We start from the raw sequence: 25,001 nt of genomic DNA, 5'->3' as shown, positions 1-25,001 counted from the left end.
TAATAGATTCCTTTTAAGCTAGTGCATTGTTGGGTCACTTACCTTTTCCTTCGATTTCCCTTCTAAATGTTGTTTTTCTTTGTCTGAATTTCTCACTTCCTGTTTCTTCTCAGTAAGCTTGCCCCATCGTCCGAGCCGTGAGGAGGAACAGGAAGTGAGAAATTCAGACAAAGAAAACAAAGAAAAAAAAAAATATTTTAGAAGGGAAATTGAAGGAAAAGGTTAGTGAACCAACAATGCTCTAGCTTTAAGGAACCTATTTAGAAAATAAAAAAACTAGCCTTTACAACCCCTTTAACTTCAGCTTGTAATGCCGCGTACACACGATCATTTTTCGGGTTGTAAAAAACGACGTTTTTCAGGCTCTAGAAAAAACAATGTTTTTTTTCAATGTGATCATTAAAACGGCCTTGCCTACACACGATCGTGAAAAAAAAAATGCTCTAGCAAAGCGCAGTGACATACAACATGTACAACGGCACTATAAAGGGTAAGTTCCATTCGGATGACGCCACCCTTGGGGCTGCTCTAGCTGATTCAGTGTTAGTAAAAGACGATTTGCGCTTTTCTGTCTGTTACAGCGTGATGAATGTGCTATCTCCATTTACGAACGGTAGTTTTGCCAGAACGAGCGCTCCCATCTCATAACTTGCTTCTGAGCATGTGCGGATTTTTCACGTCATTAAAGCCCACACACGACCATTTTTTACAACCCGAAAAACGACAACGTTTAAAACGTCGTGAAAAAATAGAGCATGTTCGAAAAAAAAATGTGGCCGTTTTTCAGAACCTGAAAAATGCTCTGAAGCCCACACTTGATAGTTTTAAATGACATTTAAAAAAAAAACTTTGTTTATTACAACCCGAAAAATGATCGTGTGTACGCGGCATAAGGCTTTGGAAATAAAAACCTGGAAGCTGATTGGTTTCTATGCAGAGCTGCACTAGATTTTCCACTCTCCAGTTATGGTAAATAACCCCCATGGTGTATTTCCTCATCCTCCTCACTGTGGATGAATGCAGAGGTTTGTACTTGTAATCTTTGTAACGGAATTGACCTTAGGATTTTCCAGCCACGTCCACTGGCCTTCCTAACCACTGGCACTTCACGTTCTAAAGACTGAAGTCCAGGCCTAGACAGTTCCATGCTTTCTTGTGGTATTACCAAGGGATCCATATGTGAAGCACTTGGTATGCTCGCTGTTTCCTCATGTAGCAACCCACTTGGTGTTTGAGAAGTCTTTAATTGCTCATATGAGGTACTCGCTGGTTCGTCTGCCTCAGTCACCATCAATTTGGGCAGATGTGACTTTACAATTTGGTCTTCCGTAAAGTCATTTAGTGTTTCCTTGTCTGAGAATTTGTTTTCTTCTTGTCCTTGGAAAGCTTCCACATAACGACGGATCTTCTGTTGATTGAGGTCCTTTCTTACCACCACCCTGTAATACCAGAAGATTAGGTTAGAGTGTGTTGTGTTTTGAGGAAATTTGAGGAAATTTGTTGAAAGTAGAACTACAGTAAAAACTTGGTTTGCGAGCATAATTCGTTCCAGAAACATGCTTGTAATCCAAAGCACTTGTATATCAAAGCATTTTTTTTACAGGGTATAAAAGAGAAGAGAGGCACCTCTAAGGCCCCGTACTCACGACCAAACATGTCTGCTGAAACTGGTCCGCAGGCCAGTTTCAGCAGACATGTTTGGTCGTGTGTGGGCGCGAGCGGGCCGAATTCCAGCAAACATTTGCCTGCCGGGCCTTTTCCCAGCGGACAAATATTCCTGGACTTGTTTTAAAACAGTCCGCTGGAATCCTGCCCGCTCGGACATGTACGGTCGTCAGTACAGACCTACCTTACATGTCCGAGCGCCCGCCGTCCCTCGCATGCGTCGAATGACTTCGACGCATGCGTGGAAGCATTTTAAAGGCGGCCCGCCCACGTCGCTGCGTCATTGTCGCGGCGACACCGCGTCATCGACGCGGCGACACCGCGGACACGCCCCGCGTATTGTTTACGCGCGGTCTTCTGTACGATGGTGTGTACAACCATCGTACAGAAGCCCTCTGGCAGACATGTATGGTGAAAACGGTCCGACGGACCGCTTTCACCATACATGTTTGGTCGTGAGTACCCGGCCTTAGTGTAGCAATAAGTTGCTAAATGTTGTACCTTCATTAAATGCAACCATATTGCTACAATTAGGCCTCGTACACACGGACAGACATGTCCGCCCGGAGATTTCTGTCTGATGGTTGTACACACCATCAAACAGAAATCGGCGCGTACACGATGACGTGGCCGCGACGATGACGCGGCGACGTGCGCGGCCCTGGAAGTTCAATGCTTCCACGCATGCGTCGAATCACTTCGACGCATGCGAGGCATGGCGGCCGATCGGACCTGTCCGGTGAGTCTGTACAGACGACCGAACATGTCCGACATGTTTCTTAGCATGCTAAGAAACATTTGTCCGCTGGAAACCTGTCCGATCCGCCGGAAAATTGTCCAGTCGGATGTACAGACGACGGAACATGTCCGCTGAAACTGGTCAGCGGACCAGTTTCAGCGGACATGTTCTGTCGTGTGTACGGGGCCTTAGGCTGCGTACACACGGTCGGACAAAACCGATGAGAATGAACCGAAGTTCAGTTTCATCGGACCAAACCGACCGTGTGTATAGCCCATTGGTCTGTTTTCCTTCGGTCTAAAATTTTTAAAACATGCTTCAAAACCGAACCGATGGTTAGTACAGAAAAGCATCGGTTCAAAATCCGCGCATGCTCAGAATCAAGTCGACGCATGCTTGGAAGCATTGAACTTCGTTTTTTTTCAGCCCGTCGTGTGTTTTACGTCACCGCGTTCTGACCCGATCGGATTTTGAACTGATGGTGTGTACACCCATCAGGCCACTTCATCGGTGAACCGATGAAAACGGTCCGTCGGACCATTCTCATTGGTTTTGTCCGACTGTGTGTACGGGGCCTTAGAGGCTCCTCTCTTTTTTTTATACTCAGTTGTGACATGACGCTACTCTTATATCAAGACATCGCTTGTATATCAAGTCAACATTTATTAAAACATTTTGCTTGTCTTGCAGAACGCTCTCAAACCAAGGTTTTACGGTATAGGCAAAACTGTTGTTGTTTGCTTTTTTGTTTGTTTTTTCATTTTGGATAGAGTAAGGGAGGGTTATAATCCCTGTCGGTTTTCTTTTTCGCCATCTGTGTCCCATTGCAGAGATTTCCCTTCACTTCCTGTCCCATAACCAAACAGGAAGTGAGAGTAAATCCCTCCAAATTAAAGGAATTCCTTGGGGACCCCCAGGTCACCAGAACTATTGTCCCCATTGGAAGATAATACTTTCAGTTTCAATGATAATGGTAAACGGGACAAATGCAGAAGATGGATCTCCCTAACTGGGACACAGTAGAAACTCTCAACTCTATCCAATATATAAAAAAAAAAATGACGTCCGCAGGAGGGATCTCCCATCCTGGGAGGGGGCGTCATATGACATCCTCAGCTTCCCGGACGTTTAGGGTGACCAGTGGCGTATCTAGGGTATGGCAGCCATAGCAAGTGCCATGGGCGCCATATGAAGGGGGTGCTGTGAGTGGCTGGGCAGCAATGCACTTACCAGGGTCTGATGGTCTATTCTTCCCTCCAGGCTCCCAAGCATAGGCTGGATCTCCTTTCAGCACCTTTGCTAATGGACAATGGCAGCGCTGCAGGTGGGATAATTTCTAATTTCTTACTCATGTGAGTGCAGTCACTGGTCGTGGAGTAAGCAGGCAGCCGCATTTCCCGACGCTACCTCTATAGTTCTGGCTACAGCAGCCCCGACAGCTGAATATCACTCCGCCGCCTGCTGTCAGGGATGCTATAGCCAGGACTATAGCGGTGGCATCGGGCCGGTGTATTTCTCGACAGGACGCCTGGACTGGAATGTCTCCTCACAGGCCTTCTGACTCGAGGTCCTATCAGTGCAAAAGCAGAGCCCAGCCACCTGCCCAGCAGAAGGGACGGCTGTACTGCCAGTGCCTTATGCTGAGATTAATCCTCTTGATTAAGATGCAGGCACATTTTTCATGCTTTCCCCTCTCCCTGTAGGCCATGGCTCCTTTGTAGTCTAAATCATATTTTTTTGGCCCCCATGAGATCAAACACAGGGGCCCAGGAGGCTGTAAAATGGAGGGATTTTTTTTTCTAATTCGGCTTGCTGGAATATAAACGCCTCCCCGCTTGTATGTAGTTAATGGCAATAAAAGCTCTCCCATTCCATCTCGCTTCGGATTGGCAGCGCACAAAGAAGGAGGAGGAACATCAGTTTCTTCCTCTCCTCTGTGACAACTGAGGCCATAAGTTATGAAGATTTCATCACATCCAGTATCGGTTCTGCATTTACCTGGCTGGTACCAGCTAAGAAAGCAGCCAATAAACCTTGGAGGGCAGAGGAGGGATCAGGGGTCTAATAAACCTCAGATTTCTCCATAAAGAGCATATGTCACTACCCAAGGCATTTATTAATACTGATCCCCTGTATTTTCTTCCTGCAGCAGCTGAATGCCAGCTGAAGAGGAGGAGCTGCTGCAGGAGAAAACACAGGAATCAGTTCCAGTTAATGCCGCCCCCGCAACTCTTCCCATCTTGTTCCCATCAGTTCCAGTTAATGCCGCCTCCGCCACACAATGCAGGTTTCGGGGGTCAGCAAGGAAGGATCGTGTTCTACATGTCACCTGCCTTGATCGACAGGTAGATTGTGAATAATGGCTTGCCGACCCCCAGTTTACAGTTAACTGTGAATAAGGGGTCTAGAATTATTACTCTCACTCCAGCGTATGCAGAAATATGTATAGCGCATTCCATGTTTTTGTTTTTTTTATATGTGCCTTTACACGCACATGAATTTAATGCATCCCGGTCTTATTGTTCTGTGGCGGTGGGTGGAATGGCCGCCGGATCACTTCCACCTGAAAGCCCACAGACGGCACATGAAATTTACACACACATTCTTGGCTTCTGTAGCAACGTTCAGTGTGTAAAATTTCCTGCTCCACCATGTTAAGAATTAATACACATACTGAAGATCTCAGTAAAAAGGAAAAAAGTGAGCTACAGCAATTGAACTCACTGTAAGTACCAATGGTCTCCTAATCCATATTTTCTACCACAAAAGCCTGATCGAGCCCAGAGAAATCGGGGAAGCTTTCTCTCCAGCCTCACTGTGGTTGCAGCAACCTGATAAAGGAGAGGCAAGATAAATATATGTCTTTATTATGATAGGGAATTAACTTGTAAAATAAACTTCAATTAGATTTTCAAAAATAATAAATATAATATCAATCCTTACAGTACCTGAGCTCTCCACAGCTCATCTCTCTCCTGTGCCACCCTCCAGTGAGTGTCTCCCACCATGGCGATCAGCAGATTCAGCATCAGGAGGTTGGTGAGGATGGCGAAGGAAAAATATAAAATATAGAAAATGTTTGGAAGGTTCACGGCATCGTTGGTGGGGGAGTTGATGACGTTGAGGAACAACTCAAATGTACTGAAAATCGACACAAGGTAGTCATAGAACCATCCAAACTGGTTGGGATCTTCTGTCTGGAAGATAATGTAAAAAGCTGGCAGAAGGAAAACAAAGAGATTGATCAGTTACATTTAAATATGGAAAAAGAAACTTCAGTTTTCCAAAAACCTGTTTTACAATATGGACTTGCGTGCATTCTAGTGCATCAATGCATGGGAGCTGCATTGTCGGAACAAGGAGTTACAGCAGTCTCCGCCAGGGCTGGACTGGGACAAAAATTTGGCCCTGGACTTCATCCAGACTGGCCCACTTCACCCCCCCTCCCCCGGCCACCCAAGCCCCCTCTCCCCCTTCACTAGCCACTCTACTTTATTAGAGTAGACCAGATGGTACTGGTACTCTTATAGGCAGTACCAGTGGGGAAGCTAGACATTATTTCACCCGGGGCAAAGAATCAGTTCGGTGCTCTCCCTTATGGGACAGGATTAGGCAGAAGTGAGAAACTCCCAGGCCATAACTGTTGAGTCAGCTGTCTGTCCCCTCCCCCATGCTCCTCTGTCGTCCCCCCTGCTCCTCTGGTCCTCCCCCTGATTCTCTGTTCCCCCCCAGGTGAGTGCTGCGGGAAGGGAGAAACAGAGGAGCGGAGGGGGGTGGCGGTCCGCTTTCACTGAAGCCGGCCCACTGAGCCATCGGCCCACCGGGAAACTCACTGTAGTCCCAATGGCCAGTCCATCCCTAGTCGCAAGCCAAGCCCAGGCTCCTGCAGGGCTAGATTGGTGTCTCTGCAACTTTCTACCTTCTTCCCCTAAAGTTTTAACAGTGCAATCATTTATTCAGGGATTTGTGTATTTATTCTATAAATCTTCCATCATTTAACTAAACTAGTACTTGTGACTCCGACCCTCAATCACCCCAGTGCGTGTTTTTCAGTTTCCTTTACAGCCTGTTGGGATCAGTCCACTAGGCAATTTCAGGCTTGAATGGGAAGTACTCATTGAGCAGATAAGCGTACACAGCAAACACTGCCGAAGCCAAATTCATTCAATTTAGGTTAAACTACCTTAAGGCTTTGTTTCCACGAGTGCGACTTTGGACACATAAGGTTGATTTTAGTGGCACCAGTTCTCATCTATGCGACTTTGAAAATCAACGACATTGAAAAGGTTCCTGCACTACTTTGATGCGACTTTGATCCAGAGAGTGCCAAATTGGATCAAAGTTGCAAAGTCGCACTCAAATTTGCACTCTAAATTATGCAACTTTGGTGTCGTAGACTTAAAGCAAAGAAATGCCAGCAGGTAGGGCCTATTGGTAGAACTGATATACTTTAAAATCCATTTTTTGTTAAAGAAGACCTTTAAAAGCTACACAAAATAAAGGAGAAAAATAAGGTATGTAGGTAAGCATGCGCATTGTGTTGGTTGCCATCACATAATATGTTAGTAGATCGGTCAAAATATACATTCTTCTCCTCAGTTTCCACAAAGGAAATCAAGACTGTAATGTTAATAACATGTCACAGAACGTACCCTCGTGGCTAACAGAAGCCAGTATCAGAAATAGACTTAAAAAACGTAACATACAGTATCTCACAAAAGTGAGTACACCCCTCAGATTTTTGTAAATATTTTATTATATCTTTTTCATGTGACAACACTGAAGAAATGACACTTTGCTACAATGTAAAGTAGTGAGTGTGCAGCTTGTATGTAGCGCTACCCCCGAAGGAGCCGCTGATTTGTTGTTTGGGATCGGCGGTTTCAGTTACCTTGATGCAGTCTAGGGGTGCATTTGGATAAACAGAGCAGTGAGCGAGTCCAGACAGTGAATAAAGGTTTTCCAATGCTTTATTTCCAGGCCAACACGGCCAACATCAACATCAAATGGGAAAGAAAAGGTTGATGAAGGAAAAGAGAGAAACCTTGCAGTGTCAGGCCTGGATATGAACCGAGCAATCCTGCTCTCAGTAGTATCAGATTGTGGTTCGTCGCCACTCTAGTTGGAGTGGGTGAAGTGCCCCCGGACAGACCCCTATCATAAGCCTGGCAGCCGAGGTGTCACTTTAGATTTGCTGGGAGGAACAGATCTCTCTCACAGGCCTGGCTCTAGGGCCTCTGCCACAGGCCTATTACTTTAAGCGAGCTAGATGGATGATTTGAGCGAATCCTCACAGTAAGTTTTAGCATAGGTCACCGGATGACAGCAAAGCATACCTGTCAGCATTCCAGTCACCAGATCCCCGATTGGTTCGTTCAAGCCCTGTTGGATAACCTGCCTCCGGGTTCTCCTCAAGCGGACCCCCCCAATCGAACGGCACCCAGCCTGTGATCCTCTCAATAGAACTGGGGACCCAGTAAGTCACTGGAGTCCCTTTTTACCTCTGGATGAGTTTCTGTGTAGCCTGCAATTTTGGCCAGGTGGGCCGCGCTGGCGGGGTCCATGGATGCGCGCACCCTAAAGGTGGATGCAGCACCTGAAACCGGGACCCCGCGAAGATTTTAGAGCACATGACATCTGTCACAGATATACTCTCCCCCAGCATGCCCTGCAAGGGAAAACTCCTCTGATTGGCTGCTGGGGAAAACTTGCTCTGCCAGAACCCCTCTGGTGCCAACTGCCGGCCAGGGATGGCACCGCATCCCTGGAGCACAGACTGACCCAGTGGACCTTTCTGGAATGACAGAAGTCCCAATTTAGCAAATTGCGAATGGGAGAAAAATAACTCTCCCATTCCCCACTAACTTTAGCGTAGTGTCCATACTGAAAGTAAGGGGGCGCTACATGTATAACAGTGTAAATTTGCTGTCTTCTTAAAACAACGCAACACACAGGCATTAAAGGGTTTGTAAAGATTTTTTTTTTATATCTTAATAGTTTCCTTTACCTTAATGCAGTGCTGGTTTCATGTCCTCATTGTTCGTTTTTGCTCTTAAGTTGTTGTAATTCTTCTCTGATCTCCAGGTTGTCTGTTTCCTGATGACCACAGTGCTGGGAGCTTTCTCTCTGTGGTCACTAACTTCAAGGAAGTGTGATTACTGTGTGTCTAAAACCCCACAGCACCTCCCCTTTGGATCAGTTTCGTTTTCCAAACCATCACTGCTCTGTGGCTCTGTACAGCAGAGAGGCAGGAAACAACATGCAAAAACGAAACTAGAAACTACAGGTACATTAAATGATTGATTTTTATCAATTTTTAATCGTTTTTAAAAGGAATCAGTTAACTTCTATGTCTCTATACCCTGTAAACAGTCATTTCAGCATAATTTTTTTTATTTACAACTCCTTTAATGTCTAAAATGCTGGCAACAAAAGTAAGTACACCACTAAGTGAAAATGTCCAAATTGGGCCAAAGTATTAATATTTTGTGTGGCCACCATTATTCCTCAGAACTGTTTTAACCCTCCTGGGCATGGAGTTCACCAGAGCTTCACAGGTTGCCACTGGAATCATCTTCCACTCCTTCATGTCGACATCACGGAGCTGGTGTACAGTATGTTGGAGAATTTGCGCTCCTCTATCTGTTCATTTGAGAATGCTCCACAGATGCTCAATAGGGTTTAGGTCTGGAGACATGCTTGGCCAGTCCATCACCTTTACCCTCAGCTTCTTTAGCAAGGCAGTGGTCGTCTTGGAGGTGTGTTTGGGGTCGTTATCATGTTGGAATACTGCCATACGGCCCAGTCTCCGAAGGGAGGGGATCATACTCTGCTTTAGTATGTCACAGTACATGTTGGCATTCATGGTTCCCTCAATGAACTGTAGCTCCCCAGTTCCGGCAGCACTCATGCAGGCCCAGCCATGACACTCCCATCACCATGCTTGACTGTAGGCAAGACACACTTGTCTTTGTATTGCTCACATGGTTGCCACCATACACTCTTGACACCATCTGAACCAAATAAGTTTATCTTGGTCTCATCAGAACACAGGACATGGTTCCAGTAATCCATGTCCTTACTCTGCTTGTCTTCACAAACTGTTTGCAGGCTTTCTTATGCATCATCTTTAGACGAGGCTTCCTTCTGGCATGAAATCCATGCAGACCAATTTGATGCAGTGTGCGGCATATGGTCTTGGCACTGACAGACTGACCCCCCCCCCCACCCCTTCAACCTCTCCAGCAATACTGGCAGCACTCATACATCTGTAGCGGAGTTGTCCTGTCAGAGTCCAGTGACAGGCCATCCTCGCTGGGACTCTATTCACGCTTGTAAATATGTAAGTTACCTTTAAGAAGTTATGCATTGTGGGAATGCAAGTAGCGGGAGATATGGACTCCATTGACTCTTAGGAGAAACAGACTACACATCCCACAATGCCCTGCAGCATCGTAGCATGTGACACCTCCGCACAGACTTATGGGGGAGGTTACTTAAGGAAAAGGCGCGGCTGATTTCGCTCTCTCTGGACCTGCTTTCTTCTCCTCTGCGGAGCTGCCGACACCACAGCTGTGCCGCTAGGCCAGAAGCCTGGGCCTAAACCCACCGAGAGACCAGCCATCCAGAAGGAAGCAAGACTCCCGTATCCAGCCAGTGTTTCCGAAGATCGAAGAGGCAGCCCAGCTGACAACTGAAACAGTGGAGCACCCTCGTCCAGGATCCTTGTGCTGCGGAGCAGTGTTCTACCAACGTGCCCTCTGAGGAGAATTCAGGCTGATCGGCCTGTCGGGTGAGAGAGTATACGCTCAACTCCTACCTCCCCTTTAGACAGACACCTTTGTGCCACCTCACAGGCCGGAGATACATGTTAGTCTCCCAGTGACGGGGCAGAATTCCTCCCAGTGATGGGGCAGAATTCTTCCCAATGACACCAATGATAGGGCAGAATTCCTCCCAATGACTTCAATGAAGGGGCAGAATTCCTCCCAGTGACGGGGCAGAAGTCCTCCCAGTGACGGGGCAGAAGTCCTCCCAGTGACGGGGCAGAAGTCCTCCCAGTGACGGGGCAAAAGTCCTCCCAGTGACGGGGCAGAATTCTTTCCAATGACACCAATAATGGGGCAGAATTCCTCCCAGTGATTGGGCAGAATTCTTCCCAGTGACGGGGCTGGTTGCTTATGCACTTGACACTAGTACTGAAGTTTTGGGCAATGGCAATACAGCCTCCTCTATTTAGCTTCACTGCACGTTAGATATCTGTACTGCATGTTCTATATCTCATTTTGTACTTGGGTGTGAACTCTGTTCTGTGATATGCCAGGCTTGTTTAAGATTGTCAGACCAGGCAAAATTATATAAGAATAAAGTTCTTTACTGAAATTAGTGAAGTATAACATGTTTCCAGCACACATTCTTATACAAAGTCTTCTAAGTGCACATTAGGTATTTCCCTAGTGCCCCTGCCCCATAGTCATAACTTAAACAGGTGTTAAAGTCCTTTTAGAGATCCCCTAGTTGAGAAGAGTCCATATTCCTGGAACCCGGCTGGGCTCCCACATGGAGTGGTCAAGTGGCAAGAAATTAATCACATCCTTAGCTGGGTACTTGTTCCTTTGACAGGGTACCCTGGAAAACGAACCTCTGGCCGACTTACAAACAGCGGTCCCCCGAGAGGTAGTTCCCTCCCTTTTTAGTCTACAAGAAGAACACTTATAAAATTCTCTATTTTTGGTACCTGACACAAGATGTGATCCATGCTATCTATCCCTCCAGCTCAGATAGGTATTGGCGCTGTCAGGGAGCCAAGGGGACCCTATATCACATTTACTGGACCTGCCCCAAGATAGTGCCCTTTTGGATAGAAGCACAGTTGTTATTGTCCCACTTTTTAGGAATGCAGGTTCCCAGGACCCCAAAATCATTCCTCTTAGGGGTCTCACCCCTTCAGATCCCCAAACATTCTAAAAAACTGCTTAGACATGTCCTGACGGATGCAAGATGCTTGGTTACCCTCCATTGGAAAACGACTCTCCCCACCCTCCCAGGCAGATCTGTATGCTAGCATAAAAGACAGAGCTGATGGAAAAAATGACAGCCAGATTAAAGGAAAGACTAGAAATGCATGACAAGGTTTGGGAGGTGTGGCACCGGTGAGAGGATCCGCCTAGAGGATGGTCGAGCCTCCCTATCTTCCCCTTCTTTCCTCACCCCCCATCTTTCTCTTTTCTGCAGTTCTTTTTCTCTCTTTTTCAATTATTCTCTCTTTATGTTTTCTTTTTATCTTTTTTTCGGGTTTTGCTGTGGTCTATAGCAGACCCTATTTGATAATTAGCAGTTTCCATATATGGAGTCACGGACGACCCCCTACTGTCTGTTTTATTGTTTACTGTTATTTGACATACACTGGCTTTACTGCTGTTATGTTGAAGTCTGTGTATTACAGTGTCAACCTCTTGTGTATTTACCAGCTGTTATGATTAATAAAAATTGTTATTTAAAAAAAAAAAAAAAAAAACATTTTACCAAACATAAGAACACGTTACTACCACCTGCTTTACACACCTTTTGCCACTATTATGAGGAGCTCACACCATTTTTTTTTATTGAGAATGTAAAAAAGAGGAACCGGAACACCCAAAGCTAGTAGGGAGATCTCACTGTCAAAATATTCGACATATAAGAACCATTAAAGGGCTGACTCACCAGACTCAACCTAAAGGTATAATAAAATTATGGAGTGTATTGATCATTTAAGCTTTAATATCTACTGTATACCGTCATTCATCTTCAGAACTCTTTACTTACCAGTTGTATATCCAAAAATTACCACAATCATCAGGCAGCAAAACCGTAGCAAGTCTCCAAAAATCATCTGCAGGAACAAAATAAGTAGGATTTTTTCACACACCCAATATATTGGACACCTATCAGATTTACTATTAGTTCATTTGATGGATGTTTTGCAAATCAAAGCTCCACAAAAAAGGGAACAATTCGTCTTTGGCAAGAACTTTCCCAACATCTACTTCAATTCACAATGCAACACGGCACGTCTACTAAAAATCATTCACATTGATTGGTCCTTTCAGGTTGTGCATGTCCAACCCAAAGCTTACTGCCCCATTCTTAAGTCAACTTACTTTATGGATCATGATGGTGAAAGGTCCAAGCATTTGGAATCCACGTGCAAAATACATGACATAGCACCAGCCAAGCACAAGTAATATGCACATCGGCACCACCTCTCCATCCGTGTCTGTCAGTCGGAGAACCAGGGTCACAAGCACAAAACAAGGCAAGGCGATTCTGTTGGCAAAAAATATTTTAGTTGCCTTGCTCATATACACAAAACAAATATCAAAGAAACAAACATGAAATAATGGATATTTAAAGAAGTTGTAAAGGCTCCAATATTGTCTGTCAAATGCCTCTGAAAAAATATCTGCAGTACCACTGCAGAACATGACCCACTGAAACGAACGGGATTCTGAACAACAATTCTTGTTTCTCTAAGGCCCCGTGCACACGACAGAGGAACTCGACGTGCTTGGCACGTCGAGTTCCTCGTCGAGTTTTGGGATGAAGCCGCCGAGGAGCTCGGCGGGCCGCCTTCTCCCATAGAACAACGAGAAAATAGAGAACATGTTCTCTATTTTCTCGTCGAGCTCCTCGGCGGCTCCATCGATCCAAAACTGTACAGACGACAGAGTTTCTCGGCAGAATCCGGGTTTTGACCGAGTTTCTCTGTGAATTCTGCCGAGAAACTCTGTCGTGTGTACGGGGCCTGAGATAAGACTGGTGTCAACAGTGTCTTCTGGGTGCATTACTATGTATGTTCAGTCTAACCCAACCTCTCTAAACCTTTGTATCCAAGAGGAACCCCTAAAATAATTTTCAGGTCTTGGGGAACCCTTACAAATTCAATTCATTAGGGTCAAATGGGAAAATTCCCCTCACATTGGTGGTCATGAGGAAGAATACACGCCTAACATTGGTGGTCAGAATGTCACACTTAATGACAGCTAAAAAAATAATTGTCATGCTGCTGGTTCTGCCAAGTGGTGTTGGCCCGGGAATGTAGGCACCATCAGATAGGAGGTCCATATGTTACAGTTCAAGGCACTCCTAGCCTAGTTGAGAATAATTGGTCTAACCAATCATACATGTTTATAAAGAGAACAGGCATGTTGGCAGGTGTTAGTGCCCCTTTAACTGTCACCCCTTCTGTAGTGATGTAATGATGCCCCTTTATATGCCAGATGTGGGTGGGGCCCAGTGCACTTGGGGTATGGGCATGGGCGTAGGAACCGGGGGGGACGGGGGGGACGCATCCCCCCCAGGAAAAAATGCGGGGGGGACAGGTATTGTAAAATCCCCCCCAGGTTAGGAGGACTTGGAGGCTCCCAAGTTGGAGCACTGCTGGGCCGGCGCTAGCTAGTTGTCAGAATATGACAACACACCGTGTGTTGTCATATCGCCGTGCGGGGTGCAGTTCACCCAGGTGCCACAGAGGTGGCACTCAAGCGCCAGAGTGCGCCTCTCCTTCCTCCTCTCCATCCTCCTCTCCTTGTCTGAGGCCACCGCCGCGGTGCTTCCTTGTCCTCCCTCCTGTTCCATCCACGATCTTCATCTTCTCCACCCCGGCGGCGCAGCTGCACACTGTCCTCTCCAGCTGCCGCCCGGGTGGGGTTTGGGGGGGCTCTGTACTAATTGTGGGGGGGGGGAGTGGCTTGTGGGGGGGCTCTGTTGTAATTGTGGGGGGGCTCTGTACTAATTGTGGGGGGGGGCTCTGTACTAATTATGGGGGGGGCTCTGTACTAATTGTGGGGGGGCTCTGTACTAATTGTGGGGGGGAGTGGCTTGTGGGGGGCTCTGTACTAATTGTGGGGGATGGCTTGGGGGGGGGCTCTGTACTAATTGTGGGGGGGGAGTGGCTTGTGGGGGGCTCTGTACTAATTGTGGGGGATGGCTTGGGGGGGGGCTCTGTACTAATTGTGGGGGGGTCTGTATTAATTGTGGGGGATCGTGGGGGGTTCTGTACTAATTGTGGGGGATGGCTTGGGGGGGGGGCTCTGTACTAATTGTGGGGGAGTGGCTTGTGGGGGGCTCTGTACTAATTGTGGGGGATGGCTTGGGGGGGGGCTCTGTACTAATTGTGGGGGGGTCTGTATTAATTGTGGGGGATCGTGGGGGGTTCTGTACTAATTGTGGGGGGCTCTGTACTAATTGTGGGGAATGGCTTGTGGTGAGGGGGTCTGTAAAAATGGATGGGGGGTCTCTACTAATGGGGGGTGGTTAATGGGAGAGTCTGTACTAATTGAAGTGGGAGGTTTGTCCTGAGGGGGGGTCTGTACTAATGGAGGGGGGGGGTTTGTCCTGGGGGGCAGCAGTGTGTGTGGGCTGCCGCTGCGGGTGGCATCTGAAGGACGAGTTTACGCCGCGCTCACCACACAGGCCGGACACACGCCCCCCGCAGAGCCGCCGCCGTGACTTGCAAGGCTTCAGAAACAGGTAAGGGGGATCTGTTTTAAAGTTTCCTGTTTAAAAAAAAAACACCAAATCCCTGCAATAATATATTAAACAGCCTGTATAATGTATTATTGCTGGGATTTGTAGTCCTCTGTAACTGCTGGTATTATGCATTGTGTTTTATATAATGTATCATTGCTGGGATTTGTTGTTCCTCTGTGACTGCTGGTATTATGCATTGCGTTTTATATAATGTATTGCTGGGATTTGTTGTTCCTCTGTAGCTGCTGGTGTTCTCCATTGCGCTGTATAATGTATTATTGCTGAGATTTGTAGTTCCTCTATAACTGGTCAGTGGTAATCTGCATAGCGCAGTATAATCATTATACAACGCAATGGAGAATACCAGCAGTTACAGAGGAACAACAAATGGAGCACAGATATAATGTATGGCGTGTGCGTGCCGGGGGGGGGGGGTCGGTAAAAATGCTGTCCCCCCCAGATTTGTAAGGGTTCCTACACCCATGGGTATGGGAACGGGACAGCCCTGATCTACAGAGATGTAGTGCTGTGCTGGAGAAGACAGAGAAACCTTGAACCTTGACTCACAGATCCCATGTATGCTAAAGTGACTGTAAAACAGGGATCCTCAAACTACGGCCCTCCAGCTGTTGCGGAACTACACATCCCATGAGGCATTGTAAAACTGTGACATTCACAGACATGACTAGGCATGATGGGAATTGTAGTTCCTAAACAACTGGAGGGCCATAGTTTGAAGACCCGTGCTGTAACATCTAGGGAAGTTGGTTTGACTGTTCTGGGATACTTTGAAGTGTTCTGCACTTCTGTGACCACTGCATTGCAAGTTATGGAAAAGAGAAGAGTGTTCTGCACTTTGAACTGCTATTGGTGTGTCTGAACTGTTAACTGTTATTGTGCGGCAAAGTGCCTGTATTGTATGTGCATTAGAGCAGTTAAAATGATACTGGACATTTATTCATTCCAGGTATTAGGCCAGAGGAAGGTGACATAATATGATGGGATTCCTGTAAAACAGGTAGGTCACTGTCTTATCAAGAAGAAGCATGGTGGATCTAGGGTCCAAATGGTGCCAACAGCCAGCCAATGTTGGCCTTCCCAACCAGCAAATCTTCCGATCATCACATCATATCTTTGGTCAGTTTACATAAGATTCTTCCCTGTGGTTCTTACATGATAAGCGTGAATGGTCTTCCATGAACAGCTTGTGTTAGGTCCTTTGGATCTCTTATCTGAAACAGGTCCGGAATCTAAAGAGTTTAGAGAAAATAACAGATTATATTGGAGATAAACCTAACTGCACCATTTTCTGCATAATAAACTCCCTTTTAATTTCTTATTTTACCAAATGGCACAGAAACTGCCACAGGAAGTTTGCAGTCCTCTGGTGTGTGCACCCACTACTTATTGTCAGCAGTTGAAAAATGTTCCTTAGTAGCTATTTTTTTAATGGACTACCTTGGTGCCTTATTAAATTTAAATAAATGTGTGCTCAATTTTTATGAGTGTTATGGGTCTGACCCTTCCCGTTTCCCCTCCCCTGTCTCTTTCTCCCGGCCTGGGATCGGCCTCCAGCGTGATGATGTGGGTGTGAGAGGCATGCCGTACATGCACCGAGAAGTCTGTCACGCCTGCCTGTATGCCATGCATCGTGATGTCATACCTCCAGCAGGATAGGGCAGCTTGTTGCCATGTGGAGCAGGGTGGGGAAGAGGTGGGGAATTTCAGATGTGGGCTTTGGGGGGGGGGTAACTGCTCTGGGAGTTCCTCTACTGTACTTACCCACTCTATCTAAAACTAGAAAAAAATTGGCTTGGTATATACTTTTAAAATCTGTGTTTACCTTGAGAAATAAAAGTACAATTGCCCCAATAACACTAATGATTTCTCCTGCCAGGCGGAGGTGGTCTTCAGAAGTGAGGTATGATTCCTGGTGAGATGAAGAAGTAAATATTAAGAAGGTATCAGTGACAGGCCTGAAACTTGCCAACATCCCTTTGTGTACCGAATGGTTAATTCTCTATTCATTGGGACTTTCAGGGCAAATGAACATTCAAGTATATATCATGAAACATGTATTTTTATTTTTTACATCATAAAAACATAACATCACATACAATCATATAGCAGCTAACATGTACATCAGATGAAATCCATTCTTTGCACAACTTGCAATATACCCATGCTATCCTTGAAGGGATCATACATAAAATTTGTTGTACTTCATGTGTCTGCACAGATCCCCATATCGGGACAGGTCAGTTTCAAACTATGTCTTCTTCAGGGGTTAAGGGTATATACCCCTGAAGAAGACCGTTCAAAAAGTGGCGGTCCTGACCCAAAATGGGGATCTGTGCAGACACATCAAGTACAACAAATTTTAACGTGTGCAAAAATAAAAAATAAAAAAATTGCCTCCAGTAGAAAAGAGGTTAAGGTTCTTACATTTAGAGATTTTTGGATCAACAAGGTGATATCTCTTGGATTAGTTATGTTGTCCGGTCTTGGTTTAAGGGGTCGGTTGGCACAGGCGAGAGAGACGATAATCATGTAAAGAATGTAGATAAAGGCCAATGTCCAGAAATATGGCCGACCAGACCTCTGCCATTTTCTATGGACCAGCTCCTGGACTGGAGAAAGATCCAAAATCCGACGAGCCTAAGAAAAGAATAATAAGACTTGAAATATCAGCTACCACATACTAGATAAGCAATAGAGACAACAAGGAATTTGACTGGCCTCAATGTTAAGGGACAATTAGCTTATATTGGGATGATAGAGTTAAAGTGTATGTAAATATAATAGCAACAGTGTCTATGCTTGACCTGGTCTCTAAATAGCAACTATATGAATTAGCATATCCTTAGCAACAGTTTTGGGGCCTGGTTGCTGCTGAGCTGGATATGTAGGCTAGCCAGGAACATGCCACTTTTGGGCACTGGGCTCTGCATGGTGGCTTTCCAGATTGAGTATGTTGGTTAACCACAGAGTGGTTTCTGGGTCTAGTTGCTTACCACTGTGTGGTGCAACATGTTACATGTGCATCAGGGCTCAAGTCCCTGCACTTTTTTCACAGCAGGAATGCAGTTTTCTTTGCAGGACTAGAGCAGCCGAGCCGCCTGAGCCAATCCTTCACTAAGCGGCGATGCCCAGCTCGAGTCACTGTCAGGGGCAGGCGAACCTTAGTAATCCTTTGTTACTGGCCGCTTCCTGTATATGGATTCAATGGGTAGTGTGCGGGTATTCCGTCACTTCCTTGATGCCGCAATGTCTCCTTGGAGCTTTTGTCATTGTTCCCAGGAGACATTGCGGAGGTCTGCCGCGAGTTATCGCGGGATTTAGAAAGAACTTTAAGGAACAATGACAAAAGCTCCCAGGAGACATTGCGGCATCGAGGAAGTGACAGAATACCCGCACACTACCTGATTAATCCATATACAGGAAGCGGCCAGTAACATAAAGGATTACTAAGGTACAGTGGATCGGAAAAAAAAAAACATGCGGTTTAGTAATTATGCATATGAGCATATCATTTTTTTTTTGGTGGGAGAGTGGATCTTGGGTGGGAGTTTCCACACTTTTTTCCCCAGGACTTGACCCCTGATGTGCATACAGAGAATAGTACCACAGACATGGGTGACCTTAGCCAATACTCTTCCAAAGATTCTGTGGATGTTTATCTGTTGTCCCCAAGGGGATTGGCACTTGAAATAGAGACCCCTATTGTTCTAAGGTCATCAATAACTACATTTCCAGCAGCTCTACTGGGTGGGCGTGGACTCCTCAGGTCCACAAGGATTGTGTCCACTATGGATTTCCTGTTTTCTGTCTGTGTCCAATTGCTGCAGCAGTCTAACTGAATATGCTCTAAACTTGCCCTTGCCTTATCTTTAGTAGAGTCGGTCTCTAACCCTACTAAGTTCCTAATTCAAAACAAGCCTGAGGGCCCCGGTACCAGATCAGATTCAATGTCCCCTTAGTCTACTACTACTACTGGATAGGTTAGTTTTGAGCCAACTGCAAATTATGCAGATTTGCAAGAAGTTGATTTAAACTGGCTGTTGCAGTACATTCTACCCTACATCTAGAGGATCATCCTGCTGCCACAGGCCTTCCATTTAGTGCTCCAACAACTGGTTACTTCCCCACCTTGGAAGGGCTTCTCTAGCTGCTGTGTCCCAATACTTGGCACTTTTATCTGGTTATCCAGAACAGACAGTTGTTGGGAGGTCCTTCACGGAGAGTAACCTGATCTCTATTCACCTCCCAGGTAGGTTTGGGTGCTTTTGCTATGACAGGTCCATTGACTTGGTCCATTTACTATGTAGTACCTACCCTGATTTTCCGGGAGCCTGATGGTGATTACCAGGGGGTAGGGATGGCTGACATACATTCTCAGGGTGCAGATTTGTGGGCATGGTGGGTGATGAACAAGAACATTGGGCCAGTCACTTTTATACTTTAAACAGAGTGACATTTCTTGAACAGGAAAAAAATGGGAGAGAGGGGATCAGGCACAGGTCACCCTTAATAACGATCAGCAACAGGCAGATTGTAAGACTCCCTAGACAAAAATCAGTGAGACTAGGCAGACAGTACAGGAATAAGCCTTTAAGCTGAACCAGCACATCTGTACTTTGTAGGATAGGCTGTCTCTTCCAGTAACTGAACTTTACTCACAGCTTCATACACTGATTCCCTTGGATGAGTTCTCTCTGAAGTCCTCCCAGCCACTTCATAGCCTCCAGCTACATGAGTGAGTAACTTGTATAGCGCTACAATTTCGAACTGAATCGCCTCAAGGCGCTTTGCATCCAGTGTCGTACTGATCCTTCAGAGTAGGTGGGTCTTTAGTTTTTTCCTAAAAGCCTAATGGTTTTCTTCCATGCGAATGGTTGTGGGTAGAGCATTCCAAAGCCGAGGTCCTTGGACTGCAAATCTACGTTCTCCCTTAGATTTGTAGCGGGATTTGGGGATTTAGAGAAGGTTTTGGTTAGTTGACTGGAGCACCTCTGGTGCTTCCTTAAAACTCCATCCCTCTAGAATCGTTTCTGGATCTTTGGCAGGTTTTCCTCTGCACGAACACCCGGAGAGGCCTCAGACAGGCTTAGCAGCCGGCAGCCACCTGGATAGGCCTCATGCTTCAGGCCTAGCATCCAGGAACTATACACACATCCTCCCAGGCTGAAGCCCTGGGCGGGAACACTAACCCTAATTACCTGAAAAGTATGTTTATCCATAACTGAAATGTATTGTAGCTCATCATACTAATGTTAAAAGTCAACAGTGCCACCTACTGACAAAAGGGAGAAGCCACACTTGAATGGAATTAAACAGAAGTCAGTAATCCCACTAAACTCTACAAATTAGTCAGGTTGGCTACCACCCAGCATAACTAAATTTACCTGTAGCCCTTTTCTAGGGACAAGGGTGCTACAAGGGTGCTACGACTGGATGATGATGATAGTGCAACAATTGACAGCACTGTCATTACTTGAGAAAAGGTATCATTCTTTGGATTAACTGAGCATCTCCACTTTGAAGAGTGCCTATGTGTTCCTCAGTATCCATCGCTGGATGGTCATGCACTCCTCTGGACTACCAGCAGGCAAACTATACTGAAACCTTGCCACAAACATCCCCTATGGTGAATAATATGAGTTCAAAAGCCTTTGTAGGGCTCAGACACCAGGTGATAGGTCCTCCTTCTGTGACTGAGTAGCATCTCTCTTGAGGAAGTTCCTTTAGATTCCATCCTAATTCCTGTTCCCAATCAGGTTAATTTTCTTGTGACCAACATTCCTGACCCTTGCTCCTCAGAGGAGGCTATAGTGCTGCTCTGAGGCAGGTTGGTTCATATGTTGGATAGAGCACAGTTAGGCAGATTTGCAATGTTGCCTGTCCCTTCAGTGTTTGGATGGGGGGTACCCTACTCATTCTTCTGCTTCTGGTGCTCATGTACCAGCGAAGCACACCCAGGATGGGTCAAAAGGAACAACACCAATTCATGCCAAAGACTGATGGGTGGCATCTGGGACTTCTTGTCTGTTCCCAAGTCCAGGCTTCTAGACACAGAAGCATAGTTTAAAAAGGACAGAGAGTCCCCAGGAGAAGGGGAGACCATTCTAGGAGTATATTCTAGGTCATGGGTCTTCAAACTACGACCCTCCAGTTGTTCAGGAACTACCATTCCCATCATGCCTAGTCATGTCTGTGAATGTCAGTGTGTTACAATGCCTCATGGGATGTGTAATTCTACAACAGCTGGAGGGCCGTAGTTTGAGGATCCCTGTTCTAGGTGGATATTCATCCATGCCTACCCTTACCTTCTCCTTCAGGCTCATTTTAAGGGTGGCACCCTTTTTTTTTCTAGATTATTCTAGCCTTCATCGGGCAGTGAACCTTCAGATTCCTCTGAAATGTGGTTTGTTCATAAATTCCTTTTGGACTGTGGCTATTGCCCACCCTTCAGTTGAACTTCTTTTAGACATCCCAGCTGTTCGTGAATTCTTGTGTCCTTCAATGTGACAAACTTTTTTGCACTTACCCTGAGGTCTCTTTTTTTGAGTCTATTGAGGGAAATATGTCCTACCCCTTTGTGTCTTTATTTGGCCCTGTGCACTGCTTTCTCACAAAACTGAGGCATGCTGATTGGAAGAGGGTCGACTTAAAACTTGTTCTGTTTGGCAGTGCCCACCTGCTTATAGGCAGCAGTATATCCCAACTACTGCTGAATTTCTCGGTCCCTTAATAGACTTAGTGAAGAAGATTTTATGATATGTTCAAAATTTGTATTTTCCTAGCTTTGGATAGAGTCGGGACCCTATCTGTTTTTTTTTATTGCTTAAGGGGCTCTGTCCAGAAATGTTTTGCTTCAGGTCTTCTTGCCAACTTTTACTAGAGAGGGAAGTGGGGGGAACTCTCCAAAAGCAAAACAGACTGAAATATTGTTGATTTTCCATTCTCAAACGGAGCCACGGACATCAGTAAGAACATGAAAGATGTTCTAATTCTTACCCTATCCAAAACAATTTTTTTTTTTAGGAAAATGCTGTGCGGACTTTACAGAAATTGAAGGGGAGTCGCTCATGAAAGCACAAATATTTCAATACACACCTCCTTTTTTTTTGCAGCGACCACCAGATCCAATACAGACTTGGGATCCCCCCATACGTCGATCTCTGTCAGGTCATAAAGATAGCAGCTAATGGGACCAAATGTCCACTGCAGTTGTCTCCTCTTCTGTACAATGTGCTGGAACATCTAGGGAGACAATATTAAGTCAGGCTTATTCAATAAAGCAATGCAAAAAGCACTAAATGTACAAAATCATACCATTCAAAGTAACCAGTCACAACTTACTATAGTCCGATCAATTAAATATTTTTTGATTGTGTCTGTTCTGAGTGACAGACCCAGGACAAGGAGGGGGGCATTAGGAGCACATGCCCTGGGTACAGTGTTGAGGTGGAGTAGAGGACCTGACACCAGGGACTACAGTGTCACTCCTATCAGAAGGAGCAAGACCTGCATGCTGCTGGAGAGATGATTATGCTCTCTCCTCCCCCACATAGGAGCCTGCTGTGGATGGAAGAGGCGGGCACCCAATAAGTACACTTTCATCTCAGCATTGCGCCACTGGGGAGTGAAAGGTGAAGACAGACTGCACTTTTTCCTGTCTCCTCTTCTTATGTGGCATACCACATGACCAAAGAGGGGAAGCAGGAGAAGCTGCCTTCATTCCCGGTGGGTGCTGCGTTGTAGGAGGTCTGTATTGAGTATGTACAAAGTGGGTGGGAGCTCCCCTCTCCACCTAAGAGCCTCCTCAAGATGCCCTTAGCATCATCCCTCCATCAGTGCCCTTGAGCCCCTCTTTCTCCCTCAGAGCCCTCCAAATTCCATTAGTATCATGACGCGCCCAATTCCCCTTCCTCTCGCCATCCTACTGACACGAATGCCAAAGCAGTCCTTAGACTGACACCATAAAAACAGGGACACCTTTTACTTTCAGTGACACCAGACATGGACATTTTTTATTTCAAGTGAAACCTCCAACATAAGGACATTTTCCCCTCTATTGGACGCAGTGATATTTTTTCCATTGGTGTTGGGCCAATTTTTCCTTCCAGTGACATCTCCAATGCAGGAAAGCATTTTCCATCCCACTGTCACAGATGCCAAACAGTACTTCTCAGACTGACCCCATAAATGCAGGGACTTTTATTTTTTCCTTTCAGTGACACCATTGGTGCAGCTTAGAAGAGGAGGTGTAGATCGCCCTGGACTGACTCGATCAGTTACTGTTGTAGGTTATGTGGAGCATGGGCAGATGGAAAGTATTGATTTCCAGAGGGTCACGCCCAGTTGGAGGAAAAGGTGGTGATGAGCCCTGTTCAATTTCCAAAAAAAAAGAAAATTCATCCGAATTTCAATTCGGAAACAAAACAAACTGCACGGGTCTATTTGCAATGCCACAATACAACAACAATGAATGTCTCAGCTCCACAGGATCCTTCCAAATACATACCACAGTGTTACCTTCCACTGCCGCCATCTTCAGTGGGGTCAGCCCATCATTGTTGGTGATCTCTTCTAAACCGGGCCCAAACTTCTCCTTGTGATGGCCCAGGATGAGGTCATACATCTGACAGGCTGACATTTTGTTGGGCTGTAAGGCCAGAATATGGAGGATGGTGTTTCCTGCAGGAGGTGGGGAAAACAAAATCTGAAAACTAGGATTGGATAATGAATGGTTCAAATATTTGAAATATATATTATATTTAGGTGGGCCTTCACCCTAAATTAACATTTATTTTTTATTTATTTTTTAACCTAATCAAATTTTTGTCTCCTAGCGAAAACGATGTTCATATTAACTCCCCCCACACTTTATTCAGTGCATGCGCAGATGGACAGCAAGGCTTTGGGTCTAGGCAAAGCCCTGTGGCACATCTGTGTACATGCAAGTTTCCCATGCATTTGCAAAGATGGGGCTCATATGGATGTCCCAAAGCTTGGTGTGCCCCCCAGGCTTGCCCAGATGTGACACAGGGCTCCAAGTCCCGGCATACCCTTGCAGCCTTTCTGCACATGTGTGAGTTTCCAGCACATGCACAAAGATGGGGCTCACATGAAAGTCCCAAAGCTTGGCGTGTCTCCCACTCCTGCGCCAATGTGCTGCAGGGCTCTGCTGGGACCCAAAGGCTGGGTAAAGCCCTTCAGCACATTTACGCAGGCTCCAGAATAAACAATGATGGAGGTGCTAATGGCGAGGGAGGGCATAGCTTCACATAAAATACATACGGTACATATACGACACATGATTTGTAAAACAAAATATGGGGCACAATGTTCTTTTCCTTGAGGAAATACTAAATATGATACTTTTTTTTATATACGTGCCAACAATTAAGTCAATTTTTCCAAATTACAATATTTTCAGATTATGTGGCACATTTATATTTTAGGTGTCTGATTGCCACCTTAGGGCATTGCAATCAACTGAATTTTGTTTTACAAAGTGACTGTTTACAATCACTTTAAGAGTACTAAAGTTTCTCCTTAAAGCGGAGTTCCACCCAAAAATGTAACTTCTGCTTTAAGTGATGTGACCCCCTGATATGCCACATGGAATTTTTTTGGGTGGGGGGGAGTGGATGCCCTCATTTTAGAGGCATCCAGCTCCCACTTCCTCCAGGGGCTCCGCAGCGCCGAAAGGAAGTTCACCTCTCCCCTCCCTCTGTGCAATCTTCTGGGATACGTCACAGGTCCCAGAAGATTGCTCGGCCAATCACAGCCAGGCCCCCACAGTCAGAATGCTGGCGACCGTGGAGGGGGAGAGGAGCGGGGCATCAAAAGGCCGCATCGCTGGACCGTGGAAAAGAGAAGTGTCTGATTATTAAAAGTCAGCAGCTACACTTTTTGTAGCTCCTGACTTTTATATGGGTGGAACTCAGCTTTAGGTTTCACAGGTTTCCTGCTTTTGTAGTTGTTTATCTATTTTTTTGCTTGCTAAGAAAAAAAAGAAAGGCAATGGATCATTTCCAAGCTGTCAAAGGAAGAAAAACAAATAATTTATTGTATC

The 25,001-nt window shown here is 45.8% G+C and overlaps 1 protein-coding gene across 1 annotated transcript in view; it reads right to left on the bottom strand.

Annotated features, from left to right (window-relative positions):
- Positions 1-948: 948 nt before the first annotated feature.
- LOC120946905 (transient receptor potential cation channel subfamily V member 5-like) overlaps positions 949-25,001 on the bottom strand; it is a 47,513-nt gene continuing 23,460 nt past the window's right edge. Inside the window, exons 6-15 of the mRNA XM_040361728.1 lie at positions 23,445-23,617; positions 22,034-22,180; positions 17,363-17,575; positions 16,761-16,847; positions 16,091-16,167; positions 12,547-12,712; positions 12,212-12,278; positions 5,353-5,621; positions 5,129-5,235; positions 949-1,439 (exon numbers count right to left, since the gene is read on the bottom strand). Coding sequence (XP_040217662.1) covers positions 965-1,439; positions 5,129-5,235; positions 5,353-5,621; positions 12,212-12,278; positions 12,547-12,712; positions 16,091-16,167; positions 16,761-16,847; positions 17,363-17,575; positions 22,034-22,180; positions 23,445-23,617 — 1,781 coding nt within the window. The 3' untranslated portion in view covers positions 949-964. The remainder of the gene's footprint in view (positions 1,440-5,128; positions 5,236-5,352; positions 5,622-12,211; positions 12,279-12,546; positions 12,713-16,090; positions 16,168-16,760; positions 16,848-17,362; positions 17,576-22,033; positions 22,181-23,444; positions 23,618-25,001) is intronic.

Source organism: Rana temporaria, chromosome 8, assembly GCF_905171775.1.
Source record: "Rana temporaria chromosome 8, aRanTem1.1, whole genome shotgun sequence".
NCBI lineage: Eukaryota > Metazoa > Chordata > Amphibia > Anura > Ranidae > Rana > Rana temporaria.
The sequence above is the reverse complement of the archived record's forward strand: the minus strand, read 5'-3'. Positions and strand labels throughout refer to the sequence as shown.